The sequence below is a fragment of the Plecotus auritus genome (assembly GCF_963455305.1).
Source record: "Plecotus auritus genome assembly, chromosome: 12".
In the NCBI taxonomy this organism is placed as follows: domain Eukaryota; kingdom Metazoa; phylum Chordata; class Mammalia; order Chiroptera; family Vespertilionidae; genus Plecotus; species Plecotus auritus.
In genome coordinates, this window is record NC_137778.1 from 31783829 (window position 1) to 31811090 (window position 27262).

General features: G+C 50.3%; 2 protein-coding genes and 1 pseudogene across 3 annotated transcripts; 2 read left to right on the forward strand and 1 right to left on the reverse strand.

The window, feature by feature from the left end:
- Nucleotides 1-4565: 4565 nt before the first annotated feature.
- On the reverse strand, nucleotides 4566-5779 carry LOC308237117 (protein S100-A7-like; the record flags this gene model as incomplete). Its single annotated transcript, XM_080647618.1, has 2 exons — nucleotides 4566-4730; nucleotides 5639-5779. The coding sequence occupies 2 exons, from the start codon at nucleotides 5777-5779 to the stop codon at nucleotides 4566-4568; spliced, it is 306 nt and encodes a 101-aa protein (XP_080503744.1).
- A 6463-nt stretch (nucleotides 5780-12242) lies between these two features.
- LOC308237114 (large ribosomal subunit protein uL29-like) lies at nucleotides 12243-12650 on the forward strand (annotated as a pseudogene). Its single transcript has one exon. The product of its transcript is annotated as a large ribosomal subunit protein uL29-like (transcript).
- Nucleotides 12651-17192: 4542 nt separating this feature from the next.
- LOC308237279 (protein S100-A7-like) lies at nucleotides 17193-18406 on the forward strand (the record flags this gene model as incomplete). Its single annotated transcript, XM_080647821.1, has 2 exons — nucleotides 17193-17333; nucleotides 18242-18406. The coding sequence occupies 2 exons, from the start codon at nucleotides 17193-17195 to the stop codon at nucleotides 18404-18406; spliced, it is 306 nt and encodes a 101-aa protein (XP_080503947.1).
- Nucleotides 18407-27262: the final 8856 nt, after the last annotated feature.

Here is a 27262-nt window from a genome sequence, read left to right on the forward strand (position 1 = left end):
GATGATTTGGAAGAGGGATTCCTCGACTGGTGTGTTCGTCATGGCTGCGGGGCCCCTCTGATGGCAGCGGGACAAGGGCCAACTCCAGAGATGTGGAGGTGGAGCAGCTGGGGACAGTGGAGAATCTGGGAAGAGAGAGCAGCACCTCCTCTGGGCCCGCCCAAGCATCCTCAGCCCTTTGCTTCCTGCCTGCCTTGTCTCAGGGCCCCTCCCTGCCCATCCTCAGTGCCTCCAATGATGGCAGCCAGTGTTGTGATGCCTCACAGGTCCTTTGGCAGCACAGCTGAGCCTTCGTTGCCTTCCTGAGATGACATCACACGCACTTGCTCCCTAAGATTAACTCAGCCAGTTTCAGGGACCCACCTTCCCTCGGAGCCTGATCTGAAGCATCTCAGACCCACACAAGGTCACAAGGTTATCCATCTCCCTGCCTCCCAGCTCATCCTCCCAGCTCCAGGGCTTGGGTGGGGCTACACACACAACTCCAGTACACCTCCCTTGCATGTCCTACCTCAATTAGTGGTAGGACACAGTCATGAAGGACATTCACTCATCCGACAAATATTTCTCGAGGCCCTGCCGTGTGCCAGGACTCTCCAGGCAATATGAGTAGGACACGCGGCCAGCTCACAGGGCGGGAACAAGCGGAGGGGACAGTCACACACTGTGAACACTGCTAATTTAGTGGCACAAATGGGGCACCCTGGGCACCCAGGAAGGACACTGTCTGCCTGCAGAGTTGAGGAAGACTTCCTCAGGAGGCAACATTTTAGGTGGGACTGAAGAAAAGATGCTGTTGCGAGGAGAAGCATGGAGGACCGGCACTCCAGACGGAGGGAACCACATGGTCAAAGGCGTGGGGGTATGAAGGTGGGTGGCCTGCGAGGGGAAGGTGTCCACGGGGTTCATGAGGAGCAGGTAGGAGACCCAGGGCTGGAGAGGAGAATGAAGGCTGATGCAAAGGGCCCTGTGTGCCAAGCTAGAGCTGCAGCTTCCTCCTGTGCACAGGATCTCAGATGGTAGGTGATGGGTGGGAGGTGAGAGACAAGTGGTAGGAACAGCTTTATTAGAAGGCAATAATCGACTGCTGTGTGGCATTGACCCCGCTCTGAAAGAAGCCAGGTGTGTAGGCTTGGCCTCCATACAGCTACCACCTGGGCCTTTGCGTGGCAGGTGAACTCCTTCCCCCATCTCCAGCTTTCTCCCAGCCAGCCAGCCCTTCTATCCCTGGGGGGGCACACAGCGGGTGAGTGGATCTCCCAGAAGGGGGCGCCAAAGGGCAGGTTATTGAACCAGAGATTAAGCCTCCACATCCCTGAAGGTTTGAGAGAAACAGGTAAATACTGAAGCCAAACTTCTTCCAGTTTACAGGGTGAGCCTTCATCTACCCAACATAATGATTTCCTCGGCAAATAAGTGGTTCATCAATACACTAAAATAAAATAAAAATGGCTCACGTGTCTAAGAGGTAAAACAGTTTGCAATGCCAAGCTAGAGTCACAGAGAATTTATTGAATACCTTAGGTTCAGCCATCATTCCCGTGGGAATTCATCCCAAGAAAGTAATTAAACAGCAATAAGTCTGGTAAGAAAAAGCAGTAAGTAGGCGTTTACCACAGCAAGGTCTATAGCCATATAGCAAAAATAAAAACCTAGAAGCCATCTAATTAAGGAATTTGGTGTGCCAATATGACCTTGGACAATTTAAAGATAATAATTTATCACTTAAAAATAATTCATTTTAGACACAGAGCTTGTTGGGGGTAGAGGTTTCATATTGTACCCCCTTCACCCTGCCTTTTTTTCAATCTGGGACAAAACCCCAAGCCCCCACACACAATCCCAATACACAGTGATGATCTCCTTACAGCTGTGCTGTAACTAGTCTTTCATTAATACTACTAGAGGCCTGATGCACAAAGATTCATGCAAGAAAGGGCCTTCCTGTCCAGACCGGTTTGGCTCAGTGGATAGAGCGTCGGCCTGTGGACTGAAGGGTCCCAGGTTCAATTCCAGTCAAGGGCATGTACATTGGTTGCGGGCACATCCCCAGTAGGGGGTGTGCAAGAGGCAGCTGATTGATGTTTCTCTCTCATGGAAGTTTCTAACTCTCCCTCTCCTTTCCTCTCTGTAAAAAATCAATAAAATATATTAAAAAAAAGAGAGAGAGAGAAAAGAAAGGGCCTTCCTTCCCCTGGCTGCCCACACCACCTTCGCTCTGGCTGGATCTGCCTTTCTGCCTTCCCATGCTGACCAGAGGCCGGGAGTAGCTGGGGTGGTGTGGAATGCCTGCACCACCACCTATGGCAGCTCGGCGCCTGCATATGCAAATTAACCATTTATTGTGTTAATTTGCATACTCACTCCTGATTGGCTGGTGGGTATCATAAAGGTACAGTCAATTAGCATGTTGCTCTTTTATTAGTGTAGAGGCTGTGGACATCTGTCACACACTAAGTCAGTGGGCGGCAAACTGTAGCTCTCGAGCCACATGCGGCTCGCGAGCATGGTTTGCCCCTCTGTTGACTAATGAGTTTGCCGACCACTGCACTAAGTCAATGTAGCCTGATTTTTAACTGCTCTTTAATCCATTACCAGTTGCCATTTAAGTTACATTAGGTTCATACGATTCAAGGTTAAATCTTGTTGAACACTGACATTTCTTCCAAATTTTGCCATGTGTGCTACGTGCTGGGGGAAGGATAGAAATGAATTTCCACCACTTCCCCTGCCTGAGCCACCCTGTTCCACTGCCAGCACCTCCCACAGCCACATGAAGAGGCTTTGGAACTAGAGAGAGGTTGTGTTGTGATGTGGTGGTTGTGGAAAATTGTGAATGTACTTAATGTCGCTGGCATGTACATTTCTAAGGATCATAGATAAATACATTTTATTTAAATTAAATTTTATTAACATTTTATTATATTTCACTTAAAATACATTTTATTTTAACTGCATGGTACAAAAACTACAGTAAAATTTAAGCAAATGTAAGATAAACACAAATATTTAAAAACTGCATCTCAAGGGGGAGCCCTCTCTGCCGTGGCAGCTGACACACCTGCGGCCCAGGACCGGGGACCACAGGCCTCACAGGAACTGAGGCGAGTCGCCCACAAGCTGCAGGCGGTTCTTCTGCCTCTTGGAGGTCAGTGAAGGCTGTGCCCGGAGCCTGCTCTGGCTCTGGAGAGGCCACTGGAGTCGGCGTTGCCTCTTGAGGTCTTTTCTGCTCTTGCTCTGGAGCTGGTTCTGTAGATCCCAGAAGAGAACGTGTTATCACCATGACTGCCTCGATGTGCCTTCTAGAGACAGAAAATCTCTCCTATCCATCGATGGAGTCCCCGTTCAAGAGCCCACCCCAGGAAGTCCTCCCGGACTGCAGGCCATGGGGATAGTGATCAGAGCAACTCTTTGCTCCTGCCTAACCCCAGCCTCTGGGAGCTCTTCTCTGTGTGGCTTAGCCCCCCACTCACCCACACCATCTACCCCCAGGCCTCCTCACCCTCTGCCTCTGCCTCTGCGGGCTCACAATGCTCCAGCTCTGAAAGGAGCAGCTGGGTGCAGTGCTCCAGGTCTGAGCGGGTTCTGTAGATCCAAGGACAGAGGCAGATGGGAAGGGCCCTGTGTGGGTAATGGCACGCCTCTTTCCACCGCTAGCGGAGTGGACTGTCACTGATGACTCAGCATGAGCTTTCTGCTCATCAATCCCTGCCCTCTCCTCCCCGCTCCTCTTCAGTCCTGTCTTCTCACTACCTGGCCACTCTCTGGACTCCAGCACTAGCTTTACTCCTCACGCCTGGAACACCCATCGCTCTGTGCTTTCCCCAGACACCCAGCTCCCAGCATTGACCAAACCATTGCAAGGATCAGCTCAGCAGACAGGCTCTCTCACTTTCACAGGGACACCCACACAGGCTAAAGAACACACACACGGACACACACACACACACACACGCACGCATGCACACACACACACACACACACAGGCACAGCCCAGAAGTCCAGGACACAGGACAAGGGATCCAGTTCTCTGGGCACTGCTGAGTGTCCCATGCACAGTGAACAGTGCCCATGTGCCCCCAAAGCCCTCCACCCAATGCCTACTTCAGTGGTGCCATCTCCCCTACATCCCTGGGGTCGTGCTGGGCAGGAGGGCAGGGGCATGAGGCACTGTGTTCACACCTCCCTCGGCTCCTGCTCCCTGCAGTTCCTGGATCCCCAGATGCTGATCGCGGCTTGAGAAGGAAAAGCATGGCTGGGGCCAGCAGAATGTTCTGCACTGCTGACCCCGGGACATGTCACGCTGGCTGCGCTAGGGAGCAGGGGCAGAGGTGGACAGAGGCCCTGCTGAGAGAGGTGGTCAGTTGTGCTGGAGGCCAAAGGGAGGGCACCCTCCTGACACATTCCTGGGTAATCCCCCCATGGAGAATCCACAATTACATTCACCAAGAAGGCGCAGTTCTGACAGCATAAGTAGCCAAAGAAAAGCAGGAAACAGGCCATATCTGAGCAAGAGACACTTTATTGTTTCTTGGGGTTTCTGGAGGCCTCAGGCTGGGCTGGGCTCACTGTCCTCCCCCAGAACAGAGCGGGGCTCCGTGGCTATGATTGTGGTAGTCCGTGGCTATGACTCCCAACACCGACAGGAACTCGGAAAACTCGATCTTCTTATCCTTATTCTTGTCCTCGTCCTCAAAGATATGGGCCAAGAAATCTTTGCCCTTTTTTTCCTGTGGAAAAGATAAATTCAATCCCAAAAGTGTTATGGGTGGAATAGGAGGAGGAGGAGGCAGAGAGGGGGAGTGAAGCACCTGGGGCTGCACAGGTGTAGCTGGTGTGGGCCAGTGGGGGGTGTCTGGGGATGAGGGGGACAGTAGCATTACCATGCAGGTCACTGAGGGAGATTCCTTGGACCAAATATCAGCATGAAAGAGAGACCTAGTGGTGGTGGGCAGACTCTGGCCAGAGCCTCACTGATCAATGAGCTGGTGGGTGGGTGGTCTTTAGACCCAGACCAGCTCCCCCCACCACTTCCAGGACCCCATCTACCTAAGTTCTACCCAGAAACTAAAGAGAGGCCCTACCCCTTGTCTCTTCATTCCTAACCCTCCTCTCCTATCTCCTATCTGCCTTCCCAAATCTTCCATGCTCAGTGCCTTCTTTTGCTCACCTATTCTCTGTGTCACCTAGTAGCCTCTCTTTTTGTAATCAGTTCAGTATATTCTAACTGTCAGACTAAATCAGGTCTACGGATGAGCTTTTCATTGTAATGAAAGGTGTTAAATTTTATCAGCCATGGAATCTCTATCGCCTTCCCTTGGATCTCAGAGAACCTAATGGAGGCTTCTAGAGGCAGAGCCTGAGCCTATGGGCTTCGGTCTCCTGGATGGACAGTGACAAGTGGGAGGGGACCCATTCTTCACTCTCCTATTTGACCACCTCGTAACTACCCTTGATCTCCAGATGCCTTTACACTTGGCCACCTGTTTCATCTCTTTCATCCTGATAATAACTCAGGAGAGTCCTCTTAGGCCTTTTTGCAGATGAGAATATGGAGGATGAGAGAATGGGATTGACTTGTCCAAGGTCTTTCGCCATGCCAGGGCCCAAGCAACCTTGAGAAGTCACCCAGACTTACACAGGCCTTGAGGAAGTTAGGGAAATTCTCCTTCAGCATCTTGAGCAGGCCCTGCTTGTCAATGGTGTCATCGGGTTTTGTGTATTTGTGGAACAGGACGATCAAGTCCATCACGGACTGCTCAACTGGAGTATGGCTCATCTTGGTTTTCAAGGAAGCTGCTGGAAAGAAAGACGAGGACCTTTGTTATCCTTCTCCCCAGGTGAGGGTCCCTAAGTCAGGACAATGGGGTGGGAACTGGGCATCCAGTGAAGGGAGGCTCAGGTGGAGCAGAAGAAACTGTATCACCCTAGGAGGTGGGATGAGATGCTCACAAGGAGGAGAGTGTGACCAAGGCTGGGGGCTGGCCCGTGCAGGTCAGGGTCCAGAGGAGGTGGAGGAGAACATAGAAGCCCACTGTGGACAGAACCACAGGAAGCAGAAGCAGAGAGGGTAAGAGTCAATCACACGAAAAAGGACTGACATTTTAGTTGGAACCTGAGCTAAACACAGCATTTGGATGACTCTGCTCTTTAAGAGCATCAACACCAACTCCTCCAGGGTCAACATCAGGGTTAGAATCAAGGGGACAAAATAACTTCCTGACTAGTCTGGCCTCACCCGCCCTGAGCTGCTCTTGGAAGGAGACCCCTGAGGAGCCCATTGTGAACATGAAGCAAGCTGTAAGTGAAATGGGCCCTGGAGGCTCCCAGTGGTGAGTGTGAGTAGGAAGGTCAGTGTGAGCAGATATACAGCCCTGTCCTGAGCTCCTGCAAGTTTTCCTGGACCATCCCCACCAGTGGGAAAGAAGGACTGCTGACCAGTGTTGGCATCATGTTTGAAATAATCAGAAATACCTGCCTCAGTTTTAGACTCTTGGGTGGAATGTAGGGAGATAGGTTCCTTCAGATGACCTTTGTACCTCCCTGCTATTTGGAACCCCAAGTCTAGACCACATTTAAGTAAAGAGGTCTGACTTCCCAAAGCCGGTACCTCCACCAACTGTCTGGAGCCCAAGAAGAGAAATGGGACAATGCAGCCCTCACACCCCAGACTTTCCAAAACTCTCAAGAAATGTGCATGGATCACACGTGTGGGCATCTAAGAAAAACTACCATTGTCTCCTGATCTGGGAGAAAGAACCTTGCTGCTATGTCCCTAAGTGAAACCACCTAAGGCCTTCTATCAATTTGGCCAAGGCCAGAGCTGAGCCCTGTGCACAGAAAGTCACTGGTCATTCCCTCAGCTGGGAACGAGGTCCAAAACCTTAGTTGATGGGTCTCTGATCCATGCAGTGGCAGGTCTTCTCACCAGGGCAAGGTGAGTGGGCATTGCTGGCCTGCGTTTAGGAGAATCTTCAAGGTTTTGGGAGAGACCCCACTGTCCCCAGAGGTTGGGGTGCAAAGTCTGTGATTCCAGAGAGAAAAGAAGACAAGGAGGAGAGGAAGGTTCCTATACTTAGCTCCCACCAGGGATGTTTCAACAGAGTTGTCACAGAAGAGCCCAAAGAGCAATGGGAGCATCAGTACAGACATCTTGTTGTAGATAGGCCATCACGACCCAGTGGGATGAAGTTGGAAAGACCCATAACAGGCAGAGCTGAGACTGGATCCAGGCTCCTGAATCCTCTCCCATCACCGCTTTTCCTACTCCTGGACACAGAAGAACACACTGGGCCCTGATGAACCCCCCTGGCAAACAGTTAGGTACAGACTTACCAGATCTGACGAGGTGTCACTGAGGAGAAGGATGAGTGTGCTGTGCATCTGGGCAAAGACTGGTCCCTTTATAAGGCTCAGTCTGGCTCCTCCTAGGCACTGGGAGCCCTTGGGCCATGTTCTTTCTCTGCTTCCTGGACCATTGCCTCACTCAGGTGGGTGGAACGCACCTAGGAGTGTGTGTTCACTACGTTCCTGTAAAATCGCAGGCAACTCCCAAGGGATAGCACTATTCTAGAGCATTGTTCTGTGGGTAAGGAAACCTAGGGCTGGGGTTGGGAAAACAATGGGATGTGTCTTAAAAGCACGGGAATTGTGGTAGAGAAAACTGGGTTTCTGAACTTAAAGAGGATGGGACTCTGAAAAGCAGCGTGGTCTGTGTTTGCTCATCACCCAGTCCTTCCACAAGTTTGCTCTGACATCTAACAAAACTCTCTCCAGCGGTTTATAAGTCCATAATGTTACCTCACATCACCTTACCTGTCATATTGATATTCCTCCTAAACCTTCAAAACATTATGAGATGGTGCTGTTACCCTCATGTTGAAGACGGGGAATTGAGGGAGTAAGAGGCAAGCAAAGTTCCTATGTGCACGAGGCTAATAGACAGCAAGCTCAAGATATGATCCCAGAAAAGCCTGATTCCAAACCTCCCTCTTAAGCCCACTACTAGACCTCTGGGGTCACTGCAGGGCCTGCAAACTCAAAGTCCAAGAAAGGGAGGCAGGGTCACCTCACTCCCATCATCACGTGGGGTCCTCACTGAAACGCTAGGAGAGAAAGAGGTGGCATGACCCACAGTGACAGGCCAGGTAGCACAGAGAGAATAGCACATCACCTGCAGGTGAGGGAAGACAGGAGGTCTGAGTTCTGGCGTTAGCCCCACACTCTTGAACTTCACTTTGCATCTTCAGGGGCTGCCTGAGCCCACCAAGGAAGCCACTGTCTAGACTCAGGGATGGTGACCACCATGAAATGAGCCAGCAGGAAATTGGGCAAAGTTGCCTCCCCTCCCATGATGATGATTTCCTATAAATCATCACTGAAGAGTGATGTTCCTCTTTCCCTTATGCAAGACAGTCTGCTTAGGAGTCAATGGCCATGCCCTAGGGTCTGCTGTGTCCCAACCTGCTGTGGAAAATCTAGTTCAGGTGCAGGAGACAGGAGCTTGGAGGTTAGGATGAGGCCTTGGGACCTCTGGGGAATGGCCCTGCTGACTCACTAAGGAATCTTTGTTCCTGCTCTGTTTCCCTAAGAACATCCTCCCATTGAGTGAGCAGACTGCTCAGGCATTGGGCACCCTGGGACCAGGCTCACCGATGAGCCTGGATCAGCCTCGTCCTCCGCCCCCGCCCCCTCTTCCCCCCCCCCCCCCCCCGCCAATGCATTGGGCTTCCACACCTGGCCCTTCTGTCCCAACACCAGCACCAGCCCTCTCTGGTTCACTTATGTAATGTGTTCTCACCGCCACTAAAAGCCTGCTGTGAAGGATACACAGGAAACCTGGAGCAGGGGGTGACTTGGAGCAGAGGAACTGAAATGTCGTTCCCACATTCGCCCTGGTATAGCTTTTGAAATTTGAACAATGTCAAGATACTTAAAGCTCATTTTTAATTTTTATATTTAAGTTTTGCTTTGTTCAATCTTGGCCTCATTTTCAGAGTCTGAACTATGTATAGTCCTTGGCTTCCGGAATCTAAACATCATTTATCTGTTGCAAGGTATCTTATTTTACTTATATACTTATTTAATATTCATTACCATTCAATTTCCCCCAAAAAAGCCAAACTATTCAATTTCCCCCCAAAAAAGCAAAAAAGAAATATATGTTTTCTGTTTATTTATATGCATCCTCACCAATGTAAATAGTTCTTTTGGCCCGTGTTCAATCCACTTTTTTAAAATATAAATTATGCAGAAAAATACAACAAACTACAATACACAGTCTAATCTCTTACACTTGTGACTGTCCCCCACGTCAATGAATAAAACATTGCCACCACCCACACCAGCCTGCTTTCTCTCTTCTCCAAAACCATAATCTGAACTTTTTTGATGAGACCCTCTCTCTGTTTCATTTTTATTTTACCACCTAAGCATACATTCCTGAACGCTGCCATTTCCCCCACTTTCAAATTTTACTTGAAGGGAAACATATTCTATGCATTCTTCTGTATCTGCTTTATTTTTCTCAGTATTACATTTATAAGTTATATGTTGTACTGTGTTTGTTCTTCACTGTACTAGTGTACTATATATATCTTTATATGAATGTGACATAATTTTTTCATAATTCTGCTTTAGATACCACATGCTCATCACTTTGTCTTCTTTCTGAATGGTTTCCAGCTCAGGTGACCAGGGATTTTGACCTCTGACCTCATGTTCCTGTGGGGATCAGCCACCCTGTCTGGTGAGGATGTGGAAAGGGCCCAGGGCAGGCCCTGGTTGTGTAAGTCCTGGGTGTTTAAGGAAGAAGAAGGGGATGAGTCCATGTTTCAGGGACCAACTTCAAAACAGCCCTGTTTATTGTCAGAGACATTAGTGTTTGCAACTATTGTGACTAACAGCCAAGTCCCACCCCAGCATGTCCCTTATCACTCACCACCACCAGAAAGGCTATAGGTATCTTCCAATCCCTGAGCCAATAGTCCTTTGGCAACATGGTCTACACATCCAAGTCATCACTTGGAACCATCTCGCAAGCATTTACTGTTTATCCTGAGCCACTTTTTCATTCATCCCAAAGGACTCTGGACCCCAGCTGTCCTTGGCTGTTTGGAGCTGAGACCTGGACCATTTGTTCAAGGTACAAAGTTTAAGGAGAACCCAGTGAGTACCACTCACTGTGCTTTAGGATGAACATATGGCAAGAGAAATTTTTAAAGAATTTATCTCCCCTCAATGCTCACACTTTAGAAGTGAAGACAAAAAGAATAAAATAGAAACTGTGGATGTTGGAGATGTACAGTGACACCCTGTATAACCCAAGAAGAGAGGGGTAACTTTCTGGGGAGGAGAGGTCAATAGGCCAAAGAATTAAAATAAATTGGGCCCAGCTAGCATGGCGCAGTGGTTGAGCAACAACCTATGAACCAGGAGGTCATGGTTCGATTCCTGGTCAGGGCACATGCCCAGGTTGCAGGCTTAATCCCCAGTGTGGGGCTTGCAGGAGGCAGCTGATGAATTATTCTCTCTCATCATTGATGTTACTATCTCTCTCTCACTCTCTCTTCCTCTCTGAAATCAATAAAAATATATTTTAAAAAATAAATAAAATAAATTGGTTAAGTAATTTCCTGTTGGACAGAAAATCTAAAATGCTAATAAGTTTACATTCAGAGACTTAGTTCTCAAACAACAGATTCAATTTATTAGCTAGCTTTCAGATAAGATTGTAAGAGAGCTCCAGAAAAATATAGAAAAGAAGAAAATAGAATGCTTGCTCATAAATCCAGCATCATAGGTCAGGAGGGTACTCCTAGATAACTCTTGAGGGCTATTTGTTTCAATCAAACTTGGCTTACAATAAAAAGAAACATAATCTTATTATTTTTATTATTAATATACTCTAATTTTTAGAACCGTTTTAGATTGGCAGAAAATTTTGGAACAGAGAGTTTATTTTGTATATATCCCCTCTCCCCACCATGTCCCCTGTTTATTAACATCTTAATTAGCGTGAAACACTTGTTATAATTAATGAACCAATATTGATACATTATTATGAACTAAAGTCCCTGGTTTAACCAGGGTTCAGTTCATATTGTGAAATTCTGTGGTTTTTTTACAAATGTGTAATGCCACATATTCATCATTACAGTATCATGCAAAGTAGTTTCATTGCCTTAAAAATCACCGGTGCCCCACCTATTCAGCCATCCCCTCCTATCCTGAATCTTGATGATTACTGATATTTTTATTGTCAATATATTGGGTTTTGCTTTTTCTATAACGTCATATATTTGAAATCACACAGTATGTGGCTGTTTCAGAATGGCTTCCTTCACTCAGCACTATCCTTGTAGTTTCCTCCATGTCTTCGTGTGGCTTGATAGCTCAATTCTTTTTCTTGCTGGATAACATTCCACTGTATGGCTTACCACAGATTGTTTATTCATTCACCTTTTGAAAGACATCTTAGTTACTTCCAGTTTGGGGCAATTATGCCTAAAGCTTCTAAAACCATCCATTTGGAGGTTTTTATGAAGCTGTAACTCTTCAACTCACTTGGGTATTTTTTGACGACTGCCTGTGACAGGACCAGCAACCCAGGCATGGGTTGAGGCATGGCAGGGCCAGCTCTCCCTGTCCCCTTCTGTCAGAAAAGCAGAGTCCCAGAAGCCTGGCCCAGCATCACTCAGTTTCATTGGGACACATGTTCACTCTTGGTTGTAAGGGGCACAGGGAAAGCAGGGACCGGACTGTCAGAATGGCTTAGAGGAGACTCCACACACATGGTCGTACTGGGCACCTTAACCCCCAGCAAAACCGGGCTCTGTTAGTTCAGACGAGGGGTTGGGTACTGGGTTGGACATAGTTGGTGCCTGTCCCAAACCTCTCACTTCCAACACCCTTGGCTCTAGACTTGGTTCTGTCCTCCTGATGTCACGTCTGTTCTGTGCTGTAGTTTTGCTCACTTGTCATGGTCTGGACTCCGGAATCTCTTTCCCTGGTTTGCTTGCTTGAACACTAGATGTTGACATTCATTCAAATGCCACATGTAAGGTATCTCAGTCCACCTCTCCTCCCCAGAAAGTTACCCCTCTCTTCTTGGGTTATACAGGGTGTCACTGTACATCTCCAACATCCACAGTTTCTATTTTATTCTTTTTGTCTTCACTTCTAAAGTGTGAGCATTGAAGGGAGATAAATTCTTTAAAAATTTCTCTTGCCGTTTTTTTCTCTCCGAGCAGGCGGCGGCGGAGGGGTGTTTAGCCATGGCCAAAATTAAGGCTTGGGACCTTCGCGGCAAGAAGAAGGAGGAGCTGCTCAAACAGCTGGACGACTTGAAGGTGGAGCTGTCCCAGCTGCGCAGGCGGCGCAGCTTCCAAGCTTTCTAAGATCCGAGTTGTTCGCAAGTCTATCGCCCGTGTTCTTACCGTCATTAACCAGACTCAGAAAGAGAATCTCAGGAAATTGTACAAGAGAAAGAAGTACAAGCCCCTGGATCTGCGGCCCAAGAAAACACGCGCCATGCGCCGCCGGCTGAACAAGCATGAAGAGAACCTGAAGACCAAGAAGCAGCAGCGGAAGGAGCGACTATACCACCTACGGAAGTACGCGGTCAAGGCCTGAGCATCACGGCATCAATAAAGCACAAATTGGCTGACTAAAAAAAAAAAAAAAAAAAAAAAAAAATTTCTCTTGCCAAAAGTTTATTCTAAAGCACAGTGAGTGGTGCTCAGTGGGTTCTCCTTAAATTTTGTACCTTGAACAAATGGTCCAGGTCTCAGCTCCAAACAGCCAAGGACAGCTGGAGTCCAGAGTCCATTGGGATGAATGAAAAAGTGGCTCAGGATAAACAGTAAATGCTTGCGAGATGGTTCCAAGTGATTGACCTGGATGTGCAGACCATATTGCCAAAGGACTATTGGCTCAGGGATTGGAAGATACCTATAGCCTTTCTGGTGGTGGTGAGTGATAAGGGACATGCTGGGGTGGGACTTGGCTGTTAGTCACAATAGTTGCAAACACTAATGTCTCTGACAATAAACAGGGCTGTTTTGAAGTTGGTCCCTGAAACATGGACTCATCCCCTTCTTCTTCCTTAAACACCCAGGACTTACACAACCAGGGCCTGCCCTGAGCCCTTTCCACATCCTCACCAGACAGGGTGGCTGATCCCCAGGGGAACGTTAGGTCAGAGATCAAAATCCCTAGTCACCTGAGCTGGAAACCATACAAAAGGAAAACAAGGAAATTAAGGGCATGCGATATCTAAAGCAGAAAATGATGTGTTATTCATACCAAGATAATGACGAACAAACAGTACTACATGGATATAGCATATAAATGTAATACTGGGCAAACTAATGCAGACATAGAGGAATATACAGAATAGTTCCCCTTCAAGTAAATTTGCTTAAGTGGTAAAATACAAATGAAACAAAGAGAGAGCCTTACCATAAGAGTCCAGATGATGGTTTTGGGGAAGAGAGGAAAGGGGCAGTGACTGGTAGGGGTGGTGGCAATATTTTATTCATTGACCTGGGTGGCAGTCACAGGTGTTAGAGATAATTCATTGGGCTGTACATTGTAGTTTGTTGTATTTTTTGTGTGATTGATCTGTATCAAATAAAGGGCATAGATAGAACACAGGCCAAAATAATCATTTACATTGATGAGTATTCATAAAAGTAAACAGAAAACATATATTTCTCTTTTTTTTTTTGGCTTTTTGGGAGAAATTGAATAGTAATGAAGATTAAGGGAAAATAAGTATATAAGTAAAATAAGAGAGAGACCTTGCAACAGATCAATGATGTTTAGATTCCGGAAGCTGAGGACTATACATGGTTCAGACTCTGAAAGTGAGGTTAGGATTGAACAAAGCAAAAGTTAAATTAAAATAATTAGAAACTAATTTAAAGTATCTTGACATTGTTCAAATTTCAAAAGCTACACCAAGGCCCAAATGGGCCTGCCATCTCAGTTCCCCTGCCCGAAGGCAGTTCGTGCTCCAGGTTTTCTGTGTATCCTTCCTGGGAGGCTTTGAGTGGGGGTGAGAATAAATTAAATGAGTGAACCAGAGAGGTCTGATGCTGATGCAAATATGGACATAACTGGGGACAGAAAGGCCAGGCTGAAGCATGGAGGCCCAGTGCATTGGGGGGCCTGACCTGGGAGCTCAGCGGTGGGCCTGGTCCCAGGGCGCCCAATGCCTGAGCAGTCCCCTTACTCCATGGGAGGATGTTCTAAGGGGAGCAGAGAGCAGGAACAAGGACTCATCAGTGAATCAGCATGGCATGTCCCCAGAGGTCCCCAGGTTTCATCCTGACCTCCAAGCTCTTGTTTCCCGCTCCTGAACTAGATTTTTCACAGCAGGTTAGGACATAGCAGACCTTAAGCAGACTGTTTTGCATAAGGGAAGGAGAAACATCATTGAAGAATTTATAGGAAGGAATCATCATGGGAGGAGTGGCAACTTTGCCCAATCTCCTGCTGGCTCATTTCATGGTGGTCACCATCCCTGAGTTCACACAGTGGCTTCCTTGGTGGGCCCCGGTGGGCCCTGGAGCTACTAAGTGAATTTCTAGAGTGTGGGGCTAACGCCAGGACTGAGAGGTCTGACCTCCTGTCTTCCCTCACCTGCAGGTGACATGCTGAGCCACTACTCTCTCTGTGTTTTCTGGTCTGTCACTGTGGATCATGCCAACTGTTTGCCTTCTACCCCTCCAATGAGGACTCAACATGAAGATTGGAGTGAGGTGACCCTGGACTTTGAGTTCACAGGCCCTGCAGTGACCCCAGAGGTCTAGTATTGGGGTTAGGAGGAAGTTTTGAATCAGGCTTTTTGGGGATCACATCTTGAGCATGCTATTAACCTTGTACACATGGGAACTTTGCTTATCTTTTAATCCCTCAATTCCCTGTCCTCAACATGAGGGTAACAGCACCATCTCATAAGGTTTTGAAGGCTTAGGAGGAATATCAATATGACAGGTAAGGTGATGCATGGTATCATTATGAACTTATAAACCGCTAGAGAGTTTTGGTTAGATACCAGAACAAACTTGTGGAAGGACTGGGTGATGAGCAAACACAGACCATGCAGCCTTTCAGAGTCCCATCCACTTTAAGTTCAGAAACCCAGTTTTCTCTTCCACAATTCCTGTGCTTTCAAGACACATCCCATTGTCTTCCACACCCCTGACCCCTGTAAAGTAAGGACAGAAGAAGGCTCTAGGTGTTTTCCCTTGAGAGTTTCCTGGGATTTTACAGGAACATGCTGATCACACACTCCTAGGTGTATGCCACCCACCTGAATGGAACTATGGTCCAGGAAGTAGACAGTTATTACCAAAAGGCTCCCAATGCCTGGGAGGAGCCAGACTGAGCCTTATAAAGGGACCAGTCTTTGCCCAGATGCACAGCACACTTACCTTCTCCTCAGTGACACCTCGTCAGCTTTGGTAAGTCTGCGCCTGTCTCTTTGCCAGGGGGGTTCGTCAGGGCCCAGTGTGTTCTTCTGGGTCCAGGAGTAGGGAAAGCAGTGATGGGAGAGTATTCAGGAGCTTGTGTCCAGATATAATGGGTTCTGCTTGTAATGGGGCTCTGCCTGTAATGGGGATCTGCCTGTAATGGGGCTGTGCCTGTAATGGAGCTCTGCCTGTTATGGGGCTCTGCCTGTTATGGGGCTCTGCCTGAAATGGGGCTATGCCTCTTATGGGACTCTGCCTGTAATGAAGATATATAACTTCATTCCACTAGGGTCCTGAGGACCTCATCTACAAGATGGCTGGACCAATGCTCCCATTGCTCTGTTGTCCTCTGTGTGACAACTCTGTGGAAACATCTCTGGTGGGAGCTGAGGAAATGACCCTTCTTGTCTCCTTCTCTTCTTTACTCTCTGGACTCACCTGACTCTCAGACCACAGGTTTGGGAAGACTCAATTTGCACCCCAACCTCTGGGGAGAGTGGGTGTCTCTATCAAAGTCTTGATGGTTCTCCTAAACCCAAGCCTGGGACTCCCACTAACCTTGTTCTGGTGAGAAGATCTGTCACTATATGGATCAGAAACCCATCAACTAAGGTTTTGGACATTCTTCCCAGCTGAGGGAATGACGAGGGACTTTCTGTGCACAGAGCTCAGCTCTGACCTTGGCCAAGTTCACAGAAGGCCTTGGGTAATTCCACTTAGGGAATAGCAGCAAGGTTCTTTCTCCCTGATGATGAGGAAATGTAGTTTTTGTTAGATGCCCGCACATGTGAGCCATACACATTTCTTGAAAGTTTTGGAAAGACTGGGGTGTGAGGGCTGCATTGTCCTATTTCTCTGCTTGGGGTCCGGACTGTTGGTGGAAGTACCGGCTTTGGGAAGTCAGACCTCTTTACTTAAATATGGTCTAGCCTTGGGGTTCCAGATAGCAGGGAGGTACAATGGTCATCTGAGGAGCCTATCTCCCTACATTCCACCCAAGAGTCTAAAACTGAGGCAGGTATTTCTGATTATTTCAAACATGATGCCAACACTGGTCAGCAGTCCTTCTTTCCCACTGGTGGGGATGGTCCAGGAAAACTTGCGGGAGCTCAGGACAGGGCTGTATATCTGCTCACACTGACCTTCCTACTCACACTCACCACTGGGAGCCTCCAGGGCCCATTTCACTTACAGCTTGCTTCATGTTCACAATGGGCTCCTCAGGGGTCTTGTTCCAAGAGCAGCTCAGGGCGGGTGAGGCCAGACTAGTCAGGAAGTTATTTTGTCCCCTTGATTCTAACCCTGATGTTGACCCTGGAGGAGTTGGTGTTGATGCTCTTAAAGAGTAGAGTCATCCAAATGCTCTGTTTGGCTCTGATCTCAATTAAAATGTCAGTCCTTTTCCATGTGGTAGACCCCTACCCTCTCTGCTTCTGCCTCCTGTGGTTCTGTCCACAGTGGGCTTCTGTGTTCTCCTCCATCTCCTCTGGACCCTGACCTGCACGGGCCAGCCCCCAGCCTTGGACACTCTCTCCTCCTTGTGAGCATCTCCTCCCACATCCTAGGGTGATACAGTTCCTTCTGCTCCATCTGAGCCTCCCTTCACTGGATGCCCAGTTCCCACCCCATTGTCCTGACTTAGGGACCCTCACCTGGGGAGAAGGATAACAAAGGTCCTCGTCTTTCTTTCCAGCAGCTTCCTTGAAAACCAAGATGAGCCATACTCCAGTTGAGCAGTCCGTGATGGACTTGATCGTCCTGTTCCACAAATACACAAAACCCGATGACACCATTGACAAGCAGGGCCTGCTCAAGATGCTGAAGGAGAATTTCCCTAACTTCCTCAAGGCCTGTGTAAGTCTGGGTGACTTCTCAAGGTTGCTTGGGCCCTGGCATGGCGAAAGACCTTGGACAAGTCAATCCCATTCTCTCATCCTCCATATTCTCATCTGCAAAAAGGCCTAAGAGGACTCTCCTGAGTTATTATCAGGATGAAAGAGATGAAACAGGTGGCCAAGTGTAAAGGCATCTGGAGATCAAGGGTAGTTACGAGGTGGTCAAATAGGAGAGTGAAGAATGGGTCCCCTCCCACTTGTCACTGTCCATCCAGGAGACCGAAGCCCATAGGCTCAGGCTCTGCCTCTAGAAGCCTCCATTAGGTTCTCTGAGATCCAAGGGAAGGCGATAGAGATTCCATGGCTGATAAAATTTAACACCTTTCATTACAATGAAAAGCTCATCCGTAGACCTGATTTAGTCTGACAGTTAGAATATACAGAACTGATTACAGAAAGAGAGGCTACTAGGTGACACAGAGAATAGGTGAGCAAAAGAGGGCACTGAGCATGGAAGATTTGGGAAGGCAGATAGGAGATAGGAGAGGAGGGTTAGGAATGAAGAGACAAGGGGTAGGGCCTCTCTTTAGTTTCTGGGTAGAACTTAGGTAGATGGGGTCCTGGAAGTGGTGGGGGGAGCTGGTCTGGGTCTAAAGACCACCCACCCACCAGCTCATTGATCAGTGAGGCTCTGGCCAGAGTCTGCCCACCAACACTAGGTCTCTCTTTCATGCTGATATTTGGTCCAAGGAATCTCCCTCAGTGACCTGCAGGGTAATGCTACTGTCCCCCTCATTTCCAGACACCCTCCACTGGCCCACACCAGCTACACCTGTGCAGCCCCAGGTGCTTCCCTCCCCCTCTCTGCCTCCTCCTCCTCCTATTCCACCCATAACACTTTTGGAACTGAATTTGTCTTTTCAACAGGAAAAAAAGGGCAAACATTTCTTGGCCCATATCTTTGAGGACGAGGACAAGAATAAGGATAAGAAGATCGAGTTTTCTGAGTTCCTGTCGGTGTTGGGAGTCATAGCCACGGACTACCACAATCATAGCCACGGAGCCCCGCTCTGTTCTGGGGGAGGACAGTGAGCCCAGCCCAGCCTGAGGCCTCCAGAAACCCCAAGAAACAATAAAGTGTCTCTTGCTCAGATATGGCCTGTTTCCTGCTTTTCTTTGGCTACTTATGCTGTCATAACTGCCCCTTCTTGGTGAATGTAATTGTGGATTCTCCATGGGGGGATTACCCAGTAATGTGCCAGGAGGGTGCCCTCCCTTTGGCCTCCAGCACAACTGACCACCTCTCTCAGCAGGGCCTCTGTCCACCTCTGCCCCTGCTCCCTAGCACAGCCAGCGTGCCAGGTCCCGGGGTCAGCAGTGCAGAACATTCTGCTGGCCCCAGCCATGCTTTTCCTTCTCAAGCCGCGATCAGCATCTGGGATCCAGGGACTGCTGGGAGCAGGAGCCGAGGGAGGTTTGAACACGGTGCCTCATGCCCCCACCCTCCTGCCCTGCACAACCCCAGGGATGTAGGGGAGATGGCACCACTGAAATAGGCATTGGGTGGAGGGCTTTGGGGGCACATGGGCACTGGTCACTGTGCATGGGACACTCAGCAGTGCCCAGAGGACTGGATCCCTTGTCCTGTGTCCTGGGCTTCTGGGCTGTGTCCTGTCCCTGTGAGTGTGAGTGTCTGTGTGTGCGTGTGTGTGTGTGTGCGTGTGCGTGTGTGTGTGTTTTAGCTTGTGTGGGTGTCCCTGTGGAGGAGAGAGCCTGTCTGCTGAGCTGATCCTTGCAATGGTTTGGTCAATGCTGGGAGCTGGGTGTCTGGGGAAAGCACAGAGCGATGGGTGTTCCAGGCGTGAGGAGTAAAGCTAGTGCTGGAGTCCAGAGAGTGTCTGGGCAGCAAGTGAGAAGCGAAAATTGAAGAGGAGCGGGGAGGAGAGGGCACGAGGGAGGAGGGGAGAGCTCATGCTGAGCATCCTAGGTGACAGTTCCCCTTATCTGTCACAGGAAGGGGCATGTCATTACCCTTGGGCTCTTTGAGGTCATAAAATGTGCTTGGGGCTGAGGAGTTCAATTACAAGCAGGACTGCAAGTGCTTTCTCAGCAAGTGCTGGCTCTCCCACAGATGGGCTCTCTCCATGGTGCCAGGAGGCCAGTCAGCACTCACCTGTACATCCAGGGCCACCTCTAGACACATCCCTGCTGCTTCAGTAGCTCCCCTACTTGAGGATCCCATCATCCAGCTGGGTCACTCCCTACCTCCTACTCACAGTCTCCTGCTAACCCCTCAATCAGGCCACATTCTTCAGGGAGAAATTAGGCAACTGCCTCCAAAATCTCCTTCTGTCCCACCTGCAGGAATCTCGGTGGGAGAGGTATTGGTACATGTGGATGACTCCTCCACCTCCTACTCTCACCGTCTCATTAGCATCTCAGTTCTGAGACCATCACCTCCCTCCACTTCAGGGGCATCCTCTCCTGCCCATCCTCTGCAGCTTGTCATCATTTAGGACATGTCTGAGCTTTTCCCTGCCTACATCTCACTCTCTTGCTGCTACTGTCTGTCCCCTCCCCCCCTCCTTCTCATTCCATCTGCTCTCAAACTCAAGGAGACCTTTTCTCTTTTATCCTGTCAGAACCCTACTCTGTCTCTCTGTAGCCTGCACCCCATGATCCACCACACCAACTGCTCTCCACAGACTAGGATCTCTGGTGCTGACTTGCCTGTGGGCCACACCCTCCCTGCAAACCTCCCAGCCTGAACCAATCCCTCCACTTGTCTTCTCACTCCTGCACCAGGACTGCTGGTCTCTGCTAGGAACCACCCTGCCAGGGCCCCCAGAGCTGGTGTCTGACTTCCTCTCTGCTCAGCCATCCCTGTTCCTGTCCTGGGAACTTACCTTCTGATGGTCCCAGTCCCTGCAACCCCATCCAACGTATCTTATTGTTTCCTGACTCATTCAATTTTTCTAATGCTTCCCTCTGCCTGAAATATCTTTCAATTCCGACCAAGATGGCGGCATAGGTAAGCACCTAAACTGCTGCCTCGCACAACAATTTCAAAACTACAACTAAAAGACACAACGGACACCATCCAGAACCACAGGAAAGCTGGCTGAGTTGAAATTCTACAACTAGAAGGAAAGAGAAAAGCTCACAGAGAATTGAAGGTACAGCAAAGGGGCTTTGTGCGCGCAGAGAGGAAGGGCGGCTGAGAGCCTGGCTGACTTTCTCTGGCGGGAACGGGAAGGAAGCCCCCGACTGCACTGAACCCCAGTTCTGACTGCACTGAACTCCAGTTCCGGGCGAAACCCCGTGGACCCAGGCTCATAGAGGGGGCGTCTGGACTGTCAGATAGAGAGATAGGTACCCGGAGATTCAGAGACGAGGGGGGGGGGGAAGGGGGGTAGACCCGGGGGATCCCTGGGGCAGGGGTCTCGGGGCCCGCGCACCAGAGCACACTAAGGCTGTGGAGGTTGCCACAGGCTTTCCCTAGCAGAAGGGAGTCAGAAGCTCCTGACTGCACTGAACCCCAGTTCTGACTGCACTGAACCCCAGCTCCAGGCGAGTCTCTGGGGACCCATGCTCTTGTGGGGGGAATCTGGACTCTGGGGCAGAGACTCGGGAGCCGGGGAAGGCAGAAGTCTGGGGGTGCGCGCACAATTGTCCCTGGGCTCAGGTGAGACAGAGAGCCTTAGAAATCCTTCACCGCCCCACCTCAGGTTCACCGCTGGTCGTGCTGGATGCAGTTCACGTGCCAATCCCATTCTGGATCCCAGAACAAAATGGCCACCACATAGGGAGGAATAGGCATGAGCTTCCCAATATGTCAGGATTTCTAATTTCCAAACCAACTCTGGGAGGGGTTGAAGCCTTGGACTGGAAGGTCTGAACATTCCTGAACTCAGGACTCTGTATGTCATGTACCTTGGGCAGTGTCTGCCTTTCTATGGGCCTCAGCTTCCCAATTATCCACTGAGGGTGCGGTTCAGACCTGCATAAGCATGAGCTCAGCATAAAGGGACTGCAGCTCCCTCCACTCTGGGTGGGTTGTGGACAGAGGTGCACCTCCGTGGTTCCAGATCTGGGCTCCTTTTCGGACAAATACTGGCCAAATGCCCATCTAGCCTGCCCAATGCTCACTGTCTCCCTCACGCCATCTCCATGTCTGTACATGATGCCATCAGCACAGCCTTTTTCAGAGCCACTGAGAAAACTGGAGTGCAGCCAGGACCCCAACTTTGAGGACACACAGCTGGGTTTATCTCAGGCTCTGCATTCTGACCAGTCTGTGACTCTGGGCAAGGCATGGACCTCTTGGTCACCAGCTTCCCTCCTCGGTGACTCCCCATGGTCTTCATCTTCCTCCTGTAGTGCGAATGTGTCCCCTCCCCTCAAGTGTGGATGTCAGTAATGATTCCATAGAAGATGGCAAAGTGATCCAACATTAGTTCCATGATTTGGTCATAAAAAGCCAGTGCCTAGCCCAGCCAGAGTTGCTCAGTTGGTTGAGCATTATCCTGTACACCAAAAGGTTGCTGGTTTGATTTCTGGTCAGAGCACATACCTAGGTTGTGGGTTCGATCCTAAGTCAGGGAGTGTACAGGAGGCAACCAATCAGTGCTTCTCTGTCACATAGATGTTTCTCACTCTCTTCCTTCCTCTTTTGAAAATCATTTTTTTAATTAAAAAAAAAATCAATGCCTACCCACTTGCTCACTCTGACCTGTGTTCTGTCTCTCTCTGTTTCTGTCTCTCTCAGTCACTCACTCTGAAGAATAAGCCTCTGTGTTATGAGTTGCTATCTGGAGAGATCCACATGGCCTAGCACTGAATGAGACCAACAGATAGAGAGGAAGTCAGGCCTTCAATCCAACTGAATCCTGAAGACCCTCCCCCCAGCACACACACACACACACACACACACACACACACACACACACACACACACACACACACAGGTGAGCTCAGAGCCAGAGTGACACAGATCCTGTCTCAGCTGAGACCTCAGTGAGAGACACTGGCAGTAGTACCAGCTGAGCCAGGCTGGATTCATCCTCACAGAAACCCTGAGCTAATAAGTGTGTATTGGTTAAGTCTCTAGTAGACTTAGGATCTCTACAGAAGTTTCTTTCCTTGGCCTCAGGCAGTTTCTTCACAAGCATGTCCTGATCAGTACTCTGCTGTGTACCTGAAGGAGACTTTTCCCACATGCCCGGATTCTCTCTGTCCATTGCTCTCCTCACTGTGAGGCAGGAGAGTAAAAATTTAGGAGAATGCTTTGGCAAGTGGAATGGGAAACTGAGACAGATAGCCCATTCCAACTGGCTTCATCCAACAGCACCCTGACTCATCTGCCTTAAACATTAAGCCCTCAGGACAATGAGGGTCTGATAGGCATCAAATAATCATAGGAACAACGCCTCCAGTCTGTTGACTGCAGAGACAGCGTTTTGTTCCAACCAGAGAGAATATCTAGGCCTCAGTTTTGTTTCAACTCCAGGACCAGAAAAGCACCCAAACCAGACAAAGGGACACCATGACTGGGAGCAGGACCAAGGATCACGCCCCCCCCCCACTCCCACCTCCCACCCCCCAACCCCCGCACAGACACACACCGTAGCACCAACCAATTAATAGAGACCACGACCCTGATCATATCTATGCTAATTTTGATTAATCAGCATATTAAAGGACACACCTGGAAAGCTGATGCATATTCTATTGAGATCCTCCCTGAGACCTCCCCTAAAATTCCTGCCTTTAGAAAACAGGTAAAAACATTTAAGGCAAAGGACCCAGTGCACATGCTAGCATGAACACTCTCTCTCTCTCTCTCTCTCTCTAGAGCATGCACGTGCCTTCCTCCTTCAGGCATGCATCTTTGCTTTCTTTCTGCTAAGCTCTAAGGGCTCTTCTTCTGTCTGTGTAACTTGTTTTCTGAGTCCACGCAGCCCAGCCGGCTCACTTCTGCCTCCATGACTTTCTCTCTTAAAGGCCAAGGCATCTCTCTGAGCAGCCCCCTTGAATCTTCTCCTCCAGTGTTCTTTCCTTTTGCATGCTAAATAAACTTTTGCAGCTGGCTAGCCCTGGTAGGGAAAGGGAGCACTTGAAAGGGAACCAGGAGCTGGGAGCCCCCAAGCAAAGGCAGGGCTCGGGCCTCATCTTTCCAAGAAGGGGTGCCTCCCTCGGACCTGGCCAGAGAAGGACGGTGGAGTGGGAGGTCATGGGGACACGTCTGTCACGCTTTCCCAGCACCACACACCGGGGGGCATTTGTGGTGACTGTGGGAGTCCCTGTCTGGACAGGAGGAGGCGCGGTGCAGGAGGTGGAGTGGTCCACACACTTGGGTCCCGAAATGGGAGAGCCTGGGAGATGGTGAAGCGCTGGGTGGGCGAATCCACATGCTGTGGGGATGGAGGGGCGCCGTGTGGCACCCGGAACCCGGGAGATCAGGGGTGAGCTCGTGGGGCTCCACACCCCCTGTGTGCATGGCCAAGCCTAGCCCCGGAGAACCACCTTCGTGATCACGTGTCTCCCCTGCCAGGTAAGTGTGAGCGCACGCCCTCCTAGCACCGTGCAGCCTTCCCGTCCCTGCTCCGTACACTCAGGGCCACCACCCCCGGACCCCGCAAACGCACACGGGAGACCCCTCATCCTCCGCCTGGCAGCACCGGCACCAGACCCAGCGACTCGCAGACATCTGGGGTCAGATTTCCGCAGGGGGTGCCATCTGCCAAGGATTGTTCATGGCAACTGGCCTGTGTCCAAAGGAAAGTGCAGAATGGGGGGAAGGCCAACGCCATGGGCCCTGGGACGGTCCAGATGTCCCAGAGCAGTGGCCCTGAGGGCTAAGGCCTGGGGGTGGCCTAGGAGAGCGAAGGAGCATTCGAGGTGGAAGGGACAGCAGGGAGGAAGTCAACGGTCACAGTGCATGAGGAGACGGGACAGGCGAAGATGAGGGAGCCCCGCCACAGAGCTGGCTGACCCGACAGCGCACAGGCCTCCTGCCCGGGGCAGATCTCCCAGGCTTCCCTCAGCCCCCCTGGCCAGGCTGCCATCTCCACCCTGTACCCAGGTGCCTGCCCTGTGGACCCCGTGCCCAGGTGACAAGGTTTCCCTAGAAACAGGGGACTAATCACAGCCACCCAGTCCCCCCGCAGTGACCTGATGGCTGCGCTCCAATAAGCCCAGGACAAGACTCTCCTCTGATGGTCCCCAAAGGGAGGCAAGGGAGACCTGCAGGGACTAGGGGTGCCTGTCCTGGATGCAGCAGCCTTGGGTCACCCCGGGGGCAAAGCACCACGGGCACCGAGGGCAGACACTCGGGTTGGCCTTGCAGTCCCCAGGGAGCCGGGTAATCACATGGCTGGTCCTGATGCAGAGAAGATTCCAGGCCTGAGCAGGGTGGCTGAGCAGCCTAGATTCGGGGCTGGGCCCCTAGGCTGGTCTGAGACTCGGCCTGGGACAAGAAGGGGAGGGGAAGCTCCGTTTCCTACCTGCCCACACCCTAGTCCCTCCTGGCTTCTCTTTAGCCCAGCTCTCCTCCCCAGCATGGGGGTGGGTAGGAGGAGGCTGTGATAGACCCAGGAGAAGGGGCTGGACTCGAGGGGCAGGTGGGGCAGGGCCTAGGGGCAGAGGGAGGGTTTAGGACCTGTTCTCAGGGGAAGCAAAACAAGCAGAACAACACACTGCTTTGGGGTTAGGATGGAGTTTCAGGGGTTAGCGATGCTTGGGCTGGAGTGGGGCCAGGCAGGGAGTTTCAGGAGGAAAAGCCGCCAGGGCCGTCCTCCCTGTGGCCGCTGATCCTGCCTCAGCACTCCCCTTCCCTAAGTTCCAATGCTCCTGGGAGATGCTCCCTGTATAAAACCCTCACTTCAAACCCACAACCCAGCCTCCACTGCACCCCACCTGCCCCCAGGCCCCGCAAACCGGGCTCTGCATGAAGCGGGGCACGTTGTCCATGAGCAGGGCCTTCAGCTCCTCCAGGGACAGGGTCTCCACGTCCCCCTCCCGGGCCGCGTACTGGTGGTAGCTGTGGATGATTTGGAAGAGGGATTCCTTGACTGGCGTGTCCGTCATGGCTGCAGGGCCCCGCTGATGGCAGCGGGACAAGGGCCAACTCCAGAGATGTGGAGGTGGAGCAGCTGGGGACAGCGGAGAATCTGGGAAGAGAGAGCAGCACCTCTTCTGGGCCCGCCCATGCATCCTCAGCCCTTTGCTTCCTGCCTGCCTTGTCTCAAGGCCCCTCCCTGCCCATCCTCGGTGCCTCCAATGATGGCAGCCAGTGTTGTGATGCCTCACAGGTCCTTCGGCAGCACAGCTGAGCCTTCGTTGCCTTCCTGAGATGACATCACACGCACTTGCTCCCTAAGATTAACTCAGCCAGTTTCAGGGACCCACCTTCCCTCGGAGCCTGATCTGAAGCATCTCAGACGCACACAAGGTCACAAGATTGTCCATCTCCCTGCCTCCCAGCTCATCCTCCCAGCTCCAGGGCTTGGGTGGGGCTACACACACAACTCCAGTACACCTCCCTTGCATGTCCTACCTCATTTAGTGAATCCCCAAACTCCACAGTCATGAAGGACATTCACTCATCCGACAAATATTTCTCGAGGCCCTGCCGTGTGCCTGGACTCTCCAGGCAATATGAGTAGGACACGTGGCCAGCTCACAGGGCGGGAACGAGCGGAGGGGACAGTCACACACTGTGAACACTGCTAATTTAGTGGCACAAATGGGGCACCCTGGGCACCCAGGAAGGGACACTGTCTGCCTGCAGAGTTGAGGAAGACTTCCTCAGGAGGCACCATTTTAGGTGGGACTGAAGAAAAGATGCTGTTGCGAGGAGAAGCATGGAGGACCAGCACTCAAGACGGAGGGAACCACATGGTCAAAGGCGTGGGGGTATGAAGGTGGGTGGCCTGCGAGGGGAAGGTGTCCACGGGGTTCATGAGGAGCAGGTAGGAGACCCAGGGCTGGAGAGGACGATGGAGGCTGATGCAAAGGGCCCTGTGTGCCAAGCTAGAGCTGCAACTTCCTCCTGTGCACAGGATCTCAGATGGTAGGTGATGGGTGGGAGGTGAGAGACAAGTGGTAGGAACAGCTTTATTAGAAGGCAATAATCGACTGCTGTGTGGCATTGACCCCGCTCTGAAAGAAGCCAGGTGTGTAGGCTTGGCCTCCATACAGCTACCACCTGGGCCTTTGCTTGGCAGGTGAACTCCTTTCCCCATCTCCAGCTTTCTCCCAGCCAGCCAGCCCTTCTATCCCTGGGGGGGCACGCAGCGGTTGAGTGGATCTCCCGGAAGGGGGCGCCAAAGGGCAGGTTATTGAACCAGAGAGATTATGCCTCCACATCCCTGAAGGTTTGAGAGAAACAGGTAAATACTGAAGCCAAACTTCTTCCAGTTTACAGGGTGAGCCTTCATCTACCCAACATAACGATTTCCTCGGCAAAATAAGTGGTTCAGCAATACACTAAAATAAAATAAAAATGGCTCACGTGTCTAAGAGGTAAAATAATTTGCAATGCCAAGCTAGAGTCACAGAGAATTTGTTGATTACCATAGATTCAGCCATCATTCCCGTGGGAATTCATCCCAAGAAAGTAATTAAACAGCAATAAGTCTGGTAAGAAAAAGCAGTAAGTAGGTGTTTACCACAGCAAGGTCTATAGCCATATAGCAAAAATAAAAACCTAGAAGCCACCTAATTAGGGAATTTGGTGTGCCAATATGACCTTGGACAATTTAAAGATAATAATTTATCACTTAAAAATAATTCATTTTAGACACAGAGCTTGTTGGGGGTAGAGGTTTCATATTGTACCCCCTTCACCCTGCCTTTTTTTCAATCTGGGACAAAACCCCTCGCCCCCACACACAATCCCAATACACAGTGATGATCTCCTTACAGCTGTGCTGTAACTAGTCTTTC